Below are 13,617 nucleotides of genomic sequence, written 5' to 3'. Positions count from 1 at the left end.
TTAATGAAGAGCTTGGAGGGTACTATGGTGTTGAATGCTGAGCTATAGTCAATGAACAGCATTCTTGCATAGGTATTCCTCTTGTCCAGATGGGATAGGGAGAGATTGAATATGTCTCATAGCAAAGGGTCTGAATACTTGTGTAAATAAGGTATTTCTGTTTTTTAAGAGCGTCTGCTAAATGACTTAAATGTAAATGTAAATGTAGATTGATGAGGAACATGTTCTATTTAATCCATTTTAGGCTGTAAGGTTACAAAATGTGGAAAAAGACAAGGGGTCTGAATACTTTCCGAATGTGCTGTAAACTAAAGTATTTTATTTATTTATTAAGTACAATTAAAATGAACTTTATCTGAAAATAAAATATTTCTCTCAACTGCGTTTCCCACTCCAGTCTGACCTAGACCTAGTTTGTTCATTATATACATCTACATGATGTATTGGTACACCATGTAGGAGCGGTATAAACCGACAGTAGCTGGCTACTTATTTAGATTTAGTCTGACTTAGAGAAACTGCATTAAATGTGCTGTAGTAAACATTTTTTATTCGTACTAGTCAATCAACACTTTCTTGTCTTTGTATGTGTCAATATAATATATATTGGTGTCTATGTATATATATGTATATATGTATGTATATGTATATGTATATATATATGTATATATGTATATATATATATATATATACATATATATACATATATATGTATATATATATGTATATATATATATACATATATATGTATATATATGTATATATATATATGTGTATATATATGTATATATATATATGTGTATATATATATGTATATGTATATATATGTATATATATATATATATATATATATATATATATATATATATATATGTGTGTATATATATATGTATATATATGTATATATATATATATATATACATATATATACATATACATATATATATACACATATATATATATACATATATATACATATATATGTATATATATATATACATATATATACATATATATGTATATATATATATATACATATATATACATATACATATATATATACACATATATATGTGTATATATATATATGTATATATATGTATATATATATATATGTATATATATATATATGTATATGTATATATATGTATATTACCACTGATACTTAAGTATCTTTTAGCAATGATGTTTACTTAGTATTTTACTGGGTGACTTTCACTTTTACTTGAGACATTTTCTATTAACATATCTTTACTTTTACTCAAGTATGACAACTTCTTTCTTGTTGCCTTTGTGGGCCTGAAAGAGCAACAAGAGCAAACAAGAGGTATGTAGGGGAAAAGGGGCTAGTTCCCATCAAATAGCAAGAATGAAGTGACACCTTGTTTCAAATGTCATTTCAATAGAGTTGTGATAGCATATTAAGTAGCCAGCTATGCTGTGGAGTAACAATACAACCATACTCTGCAAAAGCCAACCTTTACCTGTGGCCATTCTTTGTAGACCATTCAAAGGTGTTCCTAGACTTGGTCCCCCTGAAGAAAGCCACATGTTAAGATAGTTAAAAAATAGTTGTAGTAGTAGTTATGATGGTGAATTCCCAAAGGAGAGGTTGTGAGTTAAATACCTTTCAAGAGCATGCCAACTTGCTTTTGTTGCCTTGACAGAACAATGTTGAGGTGGGGTTCCGGAAGGACATTAGACAGCAAGGGAAATTGGATTATAAAATGTTAGGGTACAGCAACTGGTGTTGAGAAGGAATGCTGATCTACGAACAAACCCACCCCTGTCCATATAATCTTATTCCAGAGACAACTAATTCAGTATGATCTAGGCAAAGCTGATCGTAGAAAAGTGCTCCTCTGTACACATTTATAAATGTCTCAGGCTAAGAATGCTGAACTGGAATCAGTCAAAGTAATGTTATTCATTCTACTCACAAATGCTAAACAGATCCTAGTTCAGCACTCCTACTTCAAGCCACCAAGTGAATGTTGGGTATTGGGTGCTAAATGTCTTGAACAGTAGTTGAAAAAGTACCCAATTTTCATACTTGAGTAAAAGTAAAGATATGTTAATAGAAAATGTCTCAAGTAAAAGTGAAAGTCACCCAGTAAAATACAAAATAAACGTCATTGCTAAACGATACTTAAGTATCAGTGGTAAAAGTATAAATTATTTGACCTTCCATATATTAAGCAAACCAGACAGCACAATTATCTTGTATTTTTATTAAAGAAATAGCCATGGGAACACTCAGACATAATTTACAAAACGAAGCATGTGTTTAGTGAGTCCGCTAGATCAGAGGCAGTAGGGATGTTCTCTTGATAAGTGTGTGAATTGGACCATTTTCCTGTCCGGCTTAGCATTCAAAATGCAAAAAATACTTTTGGGTGCCAGGGAACTAACTGTATGGAGTAAAAAATATATAATTTTCTTCAAAAATGTGGCGAAGTAAAATTGAATGTTGTAAAGAAACGGAAAGAGTAAAAGAACAGATACAAAATCAAACCCAGATATAAACATAATGTAGTGGAGTAGTTTAAATACATTTTTGTTAAGTAATTTACACCACTGGACTTGAAAGTAACACCGGTACCCCATGTATATAGCCTTGCTATTTTTATTTTACTGCTGATCTTTAATTATTTGTTACTTTTATTTCTTATTTTTTACTCAGCACATTTTTCTTATAACTAAATTGTTGGTTAAGGGATTCATTTCAGTATTTCAATGTAAGGTCTACGCATGTAGTATTCGGCGCATGTGACAAATACAATTTGATTTGTTACACATGAAAACATGTTGTGAACCTGGTGTGAGATTATTGAAGCTGTGCGGACACCTCGTGGACATCAAGAAGACCTGCACTACACACACACACACACACACACACACACACACACACACACACACACACACACACACACACACACACACACACACACACACACACACACACACACACACATATATATATATATATATATATATATATATATATATATATATATATACACACACACTTTAACATTAACACAGATGGGATGGTTTACATAAGTTGCTCTTTTTTATTAGACACTAATATACTAATATATATGTCCAATAAACAGACGTTCAATAGTCGGAATGTAAAGCAAAAACGACTGTAAAGTTATTCAAAAGCAGCTGTAGTGAAACAAGCATCTTGTGGTTACCTGAAATAGGTCAAAGTATATATTTTAAATGTTATAAGTTATTTAATCTTTATTTAACTAGGCAAGATGAACTTAACAACATCGACATAGACACAAGTTACCTGCTATATTTGGGAAAAAGGATTAACACAGAGAGAACTAGGCAAAATACAATGCATGCTTCTGTAATACAAGTAGGTATATACAGTATCATCGGTAACAATTGTGTACAAGCCACCTAGCTAATAAAATACTGGGGCTTGCGGTCATTAGTTACATTTCAACCACAGCGATTCCCCAATTGAGGCGCAACAGAGTTCACCCGCAAATGCAGGAACACCGGAAATAATAACTAAACCAACGAATTAGAAATGGTGGAGGCTACCAGAACGAAGAGACATTTTATCCGAATAAACGTGGTGAGTAAAAAACGTAATTACATAGCTCACTCCCTACCCGGTATCTCATTCTACTGTTATACGACTCTGTATGCGTTGTTAGTTGGCAACCTTGTTATTTGCGAAGTTTTTGGAACGGATTCCTGTTAGAACGTTCCACAAATTATACCCACCCAATTAAATCCCTGAATTCTGATTGGCTGACAGCCATGGTATATCAGGCCGTATACCATGGGTATGTACATTTTGTGATATACACCACCGCTAAGTTCTGTATCCAGGCACACTGCGTTGTGTTGTGCATAAGAACAGTCTTTAACCATGCACTATTGGACATATACCACACTTCCTCTGGTCTTATTGCTTAACTGTAACATGTGTATACCATCAGAGTCCCCCCCACACACACACACCACAACATCACAACTATATTGTCTCACAGAATCGCAAAATGAAACTTTTGACGTGTCTATTGTAGACCTTGCGTGGAGTGTGTATACCCACAAAAAGCAGATTTCTAGATAATGTTGGAGAAATACTTAAAATAAGAACCGTGTTATGGGGAGACTGAACATATTAGCAAAAGGACAAGCGTTTTGGGAAGACTGAACATATTAGCAAAAGGACAAGCGTTTTGGGGAGACTAAACATATTAGCAAAAGGACAAGCGTTTTGGGGAGACTGAACATATTAGCAAAAGGACAAGCGTTTTGGGGAGCCTGAACATATTAGCAAAAGGACAAGCGTTTTGGGGAGACTGAACATATTAGCAAAAGTTTGTAAGTCTACAAAAAACATGGCCAAAATAGCCATTTGAAGGAAAGGCTGAACTAAAGAATGATCATTTAGAATATATAGCAATTATTACTTTAGAGATGAAGTGGGCCACAAACAAAACGTTATTAACATTGGATCAAATGCAGCCTATAACATTGACTGAAATAGTCATATATATTATTATAGAGCTCTGCTCAGCCTAAAACATGACATTATCTATTATTTTAGAGCTCTGCTCAGCCTATAACATGACAGAATATATTATTATAGAGCTCTGCTCAGCCTAAAACATGACATAATATATTATTATAGAGCTCTGCTCAGCCTAAAACATGAAATTATCTATTATTATAGAGCTCTGCTCAGCCTAAACATTACATTATCTATTATTATAGAGCTCTGCTCAGCCTAAACATGACCTATAAACATGACAATCTCACCGTCACCAAGTTTTTGTTTAATGATGTAATGTTGTGGAGACTGACCTCGGGTTATTGAGGTATCTGGATTAAACCTCATAGGAAAACAGTTCTATTATGTGGAGATTTCATTCAGGTTTCTCTTTAGTATAAAACAAATTATTCTGTCTTTGGCAGAAGAGAGACCAGACTCTCACTCTGACAGCAGAAAGAGTCCTTCAGAGGAACCAGACACAGAGATGCCCAAACCAGCGGAAATAGTTTTACCCGATTACTACATCTGAAAGCACATGAGATAATACATACAGGAGAAAAGCCCTTCCACTGTTCCCAGTGTGAAAAGAGGTTTAGGTGGTTAAAGAGTCTGAAAAAGCATGAGAGGGGACACACATAAGAAAAGCTCTACCAATGCTAGTTGTATGGAAAGAGTTTTACCAAGTTAGGGGGCCTGACACACACAGGAGGGGATAAGACGTACCACTGATCCCTGTGTGGAAAGAGATTTAACCGGTTAAGGCATCTGAATAAGCATGAAAGAATACATACACAGGGGGAGAAGACATACCACTGCTCTCATTGTGGAAAGACATTTTCCCACTCAGAGGACCTGACATCACATGATAGAATAGAGAGACTGTGTTCTGACTTGTGTTTTTGACTGAGAATTTGTGTTTTTGTTTGTCACATTAAATCATATTGTTTAAATGAAATTAGACATGAAAATCTGACCAAAACAACAGGCCTTTTTCTGTTTATTCATCTTGATCTAAAATCAAATTAAATATTTTAACATGTGTATTTCGTTTTCATTATTTTCTTTGATTGGTTGTATACAAGTATAAACCCTCTGATGTAGTTCATAATATGATTTGGATGTTGCTAAATGTAAATTATTATATAAGGAAGGAAGTAGCCTTGGCTTGTCTGAGCCAGAATGGCTCATAGTAGCAGGAGCTGTTTCTGTAGTGTGAGGCAGCTTGATGTACAAGTACTTCCCCTGGACAGGACTCTAGCTCCACTACTATACTATGATGGTTTCCACTCCTTGTTATTGTACTAGCTCCACTACTATGCTATGATGGTCTCCACACCTTATTGTACTAGCTCCACTACTAGTACCACTACTATAATATGGTGGTCTCCACACCTTGTTATTGTACTAGCTACACTACTATACTATGATGGTCTCCACACCTTGTTATTGTACTAGCTCCACTACTACACTATGATGGTCTCCACACCTTGTTATTGTACTGGCTCCACTACTAGTACCACTAATATACTATGATGGTCTCCACACCTTGTTATTGTACTAGCTACACTACTATACTATGATGGTCTCCACACCTTGTTATTGTACTAGCTCCACTACTACACTATGATGGTCTCCACACCTTGTTATTGTACTGGCTCCACTACTAGTACCACTACTATACTATGATGGTCTCCACACCTTGTAATCAAATGTATCTTTATAAAGCCCTTTTTACATCAGCCGATGTCACAAAGTGATATACAGAATCTCAGCCTAAAACCCCAAACAGCAATGCAGATGTAGAAGCACGGTGGCTCCTCAATTAAGGTTCCACCAGCCACCTATAGTTAAGAGGTAGTTCTGTAGTTGTATACATCCAGACTTTATACAACTACAGGGTTCATGTAGATTGTTGGTAGAGGGGTAGTTCTGTAGTATCTAGTCAGACTGGAAGGGTTCATGCAGATTGTTGGTAGAGGGGTCGTTCTGTAGTATCTAGTCAGACTGGAAGGGTTCATGCAGATTGTTGGTAGAGAGGTAGTTCTGTAGTATCTAGCCAGACTGGAAGGGTTCATGCAGATTGTTGGTAGAGGGGTCGTTCTGTAGTATCTAGTCAGACTGGAAGGGTTCATGCAGATTGTTGGTAGAGGGGTCGTTCTGTAGTATCTAGTCAGACTGGAAGGGTTCATGCAGATTGTTGGTAGAGGGGTCGTTCTGTAGTATCTAGTCAGACTGGAAGGGTTCATGCAGATTGTTGGTAGAGGGGTCGTTCTGTAGTATCTAGTCAGACTGGAAGGGTACATGCAGATTGTTGGTAGAGAGGTAGTTCTGTAGTATCTAGCCAGACTGGAAGGGTTCATGCATATTGTTGGTAGAGGGGTAGTTCTGTAGTATCTAGCCAGACTGGAAGGGTTCATGCAGATTGTTGGTAGAGGGGTCGTTCTGTAGTATCTAGCCAGACTGGAAGGGTTCATGCAGATTGTTGGTAGAGGGGTCGTTCTGTAGTATCTAGTCAGACTGGAAGGGTTCATGCAGATTGTTGGTAGAGAGGTAGTTCTGTAGTATCTAGCCAGACTAGAAGGGTTCATGTTGGTTTGATGGAGGCATTTTTAAGGGAATTGGGCACAGTGCCTGAATTAAGAAAGTGATTTATGATTGTATGAGTCCTGTGGGAACAGGGTTCAAGGGGCAGGTAGTTGACCTCATATTATGGACCATTTCAGAGACCGATGTTGGGGTTGTCAATGAGAATGTGGTGAAACTGCAGCTGGGAGGCTCAGTATGAAGCAGGGGGGCAGGTCTGAATCAAGGGGTAGATTGTACAGTGATGTAAATCTCTTTATTTCAGATTTGGGGATTTGAAAAATGCATGAAAAATGGTACTTTATTAAATGGAGTGGGTAAAGGAGGAGTTAGCGAGTGGTTGAAATAATTTATTTAATGCAGAAAATATAATTATGGGGTTCCGGTCAGCTGATGACGACGCTGCCATTGTGACGTATAATCCAGTGGACGGGACACTTCAACAACAAAAGCGAGTCAGTCACTTCAGTAGCTTGCTAGGCGGCATAGCCTAAACATTCAAGCTTTTTAGACTGTTTCAGTGCATATTTGCCTATGTTTTTTAAACATACTTCTGTTTTACAGCTTTTTGCCCCATTTATTTTCATATTAATGCTGTTAGACAGGCAGATGTTTTACATTTGCATAGCGCTAGGCTAGTCGCTAATGCTAGCTTGCTAACATCCCCGACCATGAGCTCCCTAAACTTCTCCCCTCCTGTTAAAGAAGAAGAGGTCTGCTGGACGGAGAAAGAAGCTCTGGGGCTGAACATTGTCGTGAAAGAGGAGAAGGAAGAGGAGGATGTCACAGTAAAACTAGAGGGTGAGGCTGTTACAGTGAAAGAAGAAGAAGAGAAAGACGTTACAGTGAAAGAAGAGGAAGACTCGTTCAGAGTGAAAGAGGAGGAGGATGTTACAGTAAAAGAAGAGGAGGAAGAGAAAGAGGAGGATGCCATTTTTGGAGTGAATGAGGGAGAGATAACTGTCACATTGATGGAAGAACATGAGCAGGAGGAGGAGACAGGCGATCTGATTAACACCAGTAAGTACTGTCTTAAAAACAGGAGCACAAACTATTGTTTAACTGATGCATGGGTTTTAAAGCAGCATTCTACTGAATGTTTATGCTTGAATATGTTATTATTTAATGTAGGAATTGATAACTACACTGTAAGATGTGTATACCACCAAAGAGCGGGTCACCAACAAAACCTTAACAATGGATTAGAAAATTCACAACTTTAATGTCACTCAGAATTGACAAACAAGATATAAATGACATGCGATGTGTGTTGCTATAGTAACCCGTGGTGGGTGATGTGTGTTGCTGTAATAACCTGTGTGTGTGTGTGGGGGTGTGGGGGGGGGTGAACACCCAGACAGTGGACATCTTTGAAACAAAACCAGGAAGCTACTTCATCATTACCCAGAAAGGATTTGATGTTGAGATTTTTTTTAAACGGCTGCATTGGCCCTTTAATGTAAGATACATACGGCTTCTTATGTATTTTATTTATCCAACATAACTACCTTACTGTGATAGCTTTCAATTAAAATAGTCAACAAGAAACAAAAATAATATTAACTACGACTACATACACCCTTCTAGCTAGCTGACCACCGATTTTTTTATTGCAATTCATGTAAGTTAAGTTAGGTTTTAGTTAAGTTGGTTATGAGAGATTTCAAAAAAGTAATATGTACACATTTTGTGCTACATTCTGTATATTGTAAAATTCGACTGTGACACATTTAATATACAACTTTTAACTAACGGGTTTGCTAATGTTGCTAGTTTACCTTAGTTGCTAAATGTTGATATAACTGTTTAGTAACCAAAAAGGAAAGAAATTGTAAGTGTTAGATAATACATATCACGAAAACAGCTGAATGTTGTCAAGCTATAGATAGATAATAGAGCTCAGTCTATGAACATGACATTATCTATTATTATAGAGCTCTGCTCAGCCTATAAACATGACATTATCTATTATTATAGAGCTCTGCTCAGCCTATAAGCCTGCCATTATCTATTCTTATAGAGCTATGCTCAGTCTATGAACATGACATTATCTATTATTATATAGCTATGCTCAAGTCTATGAACATGACATTATCTATTATTATAGAGCTATGCTCAGTCTATGAACATGACATTATCTATTATTATAGAGCTCTGCTCAGCCTATAAACATGACATTATCTATTATTATAGAGCTCTGCTCAGCCTATAAGCCTGTCATTATCTATTCTTATAGAGCTATGCTCAGCCTAAAACATGACATTATCTATTATTATAGAGCTCTGTTCAGTCTATAAACATGACATTATCTATTATTATAGAGCTCTGCTCAGCCTATAAACATGACATTATCTATTATTATAGAGCTCTGCTCAGCCTATAAGCCTGTCATTATCTATTCTTATAGAGCTATGCTCAGCCTAAAACATGACATTATCTATTATTATAGAGCTCTGTTCAGCTTATAAACATGACATTATCTAGTATTATAGAGCTCTTATTATGACATCAAGACATTCCCTGAGAAATTACATTTGGAGCTCTACGTAATTTGTTTTTAAATCTCACTGTCACCAAGTTTATTTTTAATGATGTAATGTTGTGAAAACTGACCTCAGGTTACTGAGGGATCTAGTCTAGATTAAACCTCATAGGAAGACAATTTTATTTAATGCAAGTGTCATTCAGGTCTCTCTGTTTAACTAAAGAATCTGTTTGTCTTTGGCAGGAGAGAGACCAGACTCTGACAGCGGGAAGAGTTCCTCAGAGGAAACAGACCCGGAGAAGCCTAACCAACACCACTGCTCCCACTGTGGAAAGAGTTTTAGGTGGTTAGGGAGCCTGAAAATGCATGAGAGAATACATACAGGAGAAAAGCCCTACCACTGTTCCCACTGTGGAAAGAATTTTACTCAGTTAGGGGCCATGGTTGGGCATGAGAGAACACACACAGGAGAGAAGCCTTATCACTGCTCCCACTGTGGAAAGAGTTTTAGGTGGTTATGGGTCCTGAAAAAGCATGAGAGAATACACACTGGAGAGAAGCCTTATCACTGTTCTCACTGTGGAAATAGTTTTAGGTGGTTAGTGAGCCTGAAAACGCATGAGAGAATACACACAGGAGAAAAGCCTTTTCAATGTTCCCAGTGTGAAAAGAGTTTTAGGTGGTCAGGGAGTTTGAAAAAGCATGAGAGAAAACACACTGGAGAAAAGCCATTCCAACATACTAATACACAGGAGGGGAAGACATACCACTGCTCTCATTGTGAAAAGACATTTTCCCAGTCAGAGGATCTGAAATCACACGAGAGAATAGAGAGGCTGTGTTCTGACTTATGTTTTTGACTGAGAATTTGTCCACGGCCAATATTCACAGGGCCAGGGACACCTGAAAAAAAATCAGCAGCGGACACTTCTGAACGTTTATCCAACAGGCCTGTACATCCATGAATGGATCTCTATACATTTAACATTACATTTAAGTCATTTAGCAGACGCTCTTATCCAGAGCGACTTACAAATTGGTGCATTCACCTTATGACATCCAGTGGAACAGTCACTTTACAATAGTGCATCTAAATCTTAAAGGGGGGGGGGGGGGGTGAGAAGGATTACTTATCCTATCCTAGGTATTCCTTAAAGAGGTGGGGTTTCAGGTGTCTCCGGAAGGTGGTGATTGACTCCGCTGTCCTGGCGTCTATAATGTGTAACTATTTCTGATCTATGTATTGTTTAATTGTACTATGTTCGGTTTATTTATCTGTGGTTTTATTTCAACAGATTTTACTGATGCTATTAGATTGCTGGGTTGGGGGGGGGGTTTATATATACAGTGCCTTCAGAAAGTATTCACACCCCTTGACCTGCCCCACATTTTGTTGTGTTACAGCCTGAATTTCAAATGGATTCAATACCCCATAATGTCAAAGTGGAATTACGTTTTTGGAAATGTTTACAAATGTAATTAAAAGCCTAATTAAGTTCAGGAGTAAAGATTTAGCTTAAAAAGTCACATGATAAGTTGCATGGACTCACTCTGTGTGCAATAATAGTGTTTAATATGATTTCTGAATGCATACCTCATCTCTGTACCCCATACATACAATTATCTGTAATGCCCCTCAATCGAGCAGTGAATTTCAAACACAGATTCAACCACTAAGACCATGGAGGTTTTTCAATGCCTCGCAAAGTAGGGAACCAATTGGTAGATAGGAAGAAAGAAAAAAAAGCAGACATTGAACATCCCTTTGAGCATTATGGAGTTATTAATTACACTTTAGATGGTGTATCAATACACCCAGTCACTACAAAGATACATGCGTCCTTCCTAACTCAGTTTCTGGAGACGAAGGAAACCGCTCAGGGATTTCACCATGAGGCCAATGGTGACTTTATAATAGTTAGTGTTTAATGGTTGTGACAGGAGAACTGAGGATGGATCAACAACATTGTAGTTACTCCACAATACTAACCTAAATGACAGAGTGAAAAGAAGGAAGCCAGTACAGAAGAAAAAAATACTCCAAAACATGCATCCTGTTTGCAATGAGGCACTAAAGTAAAACTGCAACACACATTCCCAGGCAGAGGACCTGAAATCACATGAGAGAATAGAGAGGCTGTTGGCACTAAAGTAATACTGCAAAAAGAATTGGCAAAGAAATTAACTTTATATCCTGAATACAAAGCGTTATGTTTGGGGCAAATCCAATACATCACTGAGTACCACTCTTCATATTGTCAAGCATGGTGGTGGCTGCATCATGTTATGGGTATGCTTGTCATTGGTGTCACTAGAGGCGTAACTACAGTCCCTGGTTCTGATCCAGGCTGTATCACAACCGGCTGCGATCGGGAGTCTCATAGGGCGGCGCACAATTGGCCCAGCATCGTCCAGGCAAGGGGAGGGTTTGGCCAAATGGGACGTCCTTGTCCCATCGCGCTCTAGCAACTCCTTGTGGCGGCCGGACGCATGCATGCATGCTGACTTCGGTTGCCGGCTAGACAGTGTTTCCTCCGACACGCTTCCAGGTTAAGCGAGCAGTGTGTCAAGAAGTACAGTGAGGCTAGGCAGGGTCGTGTTTCGGAGGATGCATGACTCTCGACCTTTGCCTCTCCTCCGAGTCCATAGGGGAGTTGTAATTGGATTTCACGAAAAAGGGGTAAAAATACAAGAAAATAATAATAATACGCTGGTACTGAAATTAGATGTTCGTTTTTCCACAATAATAAATCCATAATAAACCCCCAGGAAGAGTAGCTGCTGCCTTGGCAGGAACTAATGGGGATCCTTAATAAACCCGAGGAAGAGTAGCTGCTGCCTTGGCAGGAACTGATGGGGATCCGTAAAAAACCCAAGGAAGCGTAGCTGCTGCCTTGGCAGGAACTAATGGGGATCCATAGTAAACCCCAGGAAGAGTAGCTGCTGCCTTGGCAGGAACCAATGGGGATACATAATAAACCCAAGGAAGAGTAGCTGCTGCCTGCTGCCTTGTATTGTGAGATTTTGAGTGAAAACCTCCTTCCGTCAGCAAGGGCATTGTAGATGAAACGTGGCGGGGTCTTCCAGCATGACAATGATCCCAAACACACCGCCCGGGCAACAAAGGAGTGGCTTCGTAAGAAGCATTTCAAGGTCCTGGAGTGGCCTAGCCAGTCTCCAGATCTCAACTCCATAGAAAATCTTTGGAGGGAGTTGAAAGTCCGTGTTGCCCAGCAACAGCCCCAAAACATCGCTGCTCTAGAGGAGATCTGCATGGAGGAATGGGCCAAAATACCAGCAACAGTGTGTGAAAACTTGGTGAAGACTTACAGGAAACGCTTGACCTCTTTCATTTCCAACAAAGGGTATAACAAAGTATTGAGATAAACTTTTGTTATTGACCAAATACTTATTTTCCACCATAATTTCTCACCTCATACTGTATTGGAGGAGCAGCAGCTGACTGCCCAGTTCAACATCAGTTCACCGTCTCACCTCATACTGTATTGGAGCAGCATCAGTTGACTGCCCAGTTCAACATCAGTTCAACGTCTCAACTCATACTGTATTGGAGCAGCAGCAGCTGACTGCCCAGTTCAACATCAGTTCACCGTCTCACCTCATACTGTATTGGAGCAGCAGCAGCTGACTGCCCAGTTCAACATCAGTTCACCGTCTCACCTCATACTGTATTGGAGCAGCAGCAACTGACTTGATCATTGATGCTAATTAGCATGTTTGAATCTCAGAGTAAATAGAGCCGACTAACTCTAAAAATGAAGGGTTCAACTGGAGTTGTTCTCAGATCCCTTTAAGAACTGTAGGGTTGTTGGTCAATGAAAAACAGCCCCAAAAGTTTCTTCAAAGAACTTGTTAGAAGGTGGGTTCATCGAGGAACCTCCGTTGTCGCTGGACTTTGTTAACTAACTAACTAAGAACGGTGACCTGTCCAGACGAGATGTTACAACGAACTGAATCGTCAGTGGAGGTCTACCTCTTTATATAGCCTGCTATACAGCAT

General features: G+C 38.3%; 1 protein-coding gene across 1 annotated transcript; it reads left to right on the top strand.

The window, feature by feature from the left end:
* The first annotated feature begins 7,545 nt into the window (after positions 1-7,545).
* On the top strand, positions 7,546-10,696 carry LOC124016147 (zinc finger protein 135-like). The gene is made up of 2 exons (XM_046331681.1): positions 7,546-8,131; positions 9,840-10,696. Exons 1-2 carry the CDS (start codon positions 7,783-7,785, stop codon positions 10,454-10,456), a joined length of 966 nt encoding a protein of 321 aa, XP_046187637.1. The 5' UTR covers positions 7,546-7,782; the 3' UTR covers positions 10,457-10,696.
* The last annotated feature ends 2,921 nt before the right edge of the window (positions 10,697-13,617 follow it).

This window comes from Oncorhynchus gorbuscha, linkage group LG26 (genome assembly GCF_021184085.1).
Source record: "Oncorhynchus gorbuscha isolate QuinsamMale2020 ecotype Even-year linkage group LG26, OgorEven_v1.0, whole genome shotgun sequence".
Classification (NCBI taxonomy): domain Eukaryota; kingdom Metazoa; phylum Chordata; class Actinopteri; order Salmoniformes; family Salmonidae; genus Oncorhynchus; species Oncorhynchus gorbuscha.
The sequence above is the reverse complement of the archived record's forward strand: the minus strand, read 5'-3'. Positions and strand labels throughout refer to the sequence as shown.

What these genes read in the sequence shown, in the direction of transcription:
- LOC124016147 (XM_046331681.1), top strand. Translation starts at nt 7,783, where the DNA reads ATGAGCTCCCTAAACTTCTCCCCTCCTGTTAAAGAAGAAGAGGTCTGC. An exon ending in AGGCGATCTGATTAACACCA is followed by an intron (nt 8,132 to 9,839) that starts GTAAGTACTGTC and finishes TGTCTTTGGCAG; the next exon opens with GAGAGAGACCAGACTCTGAC.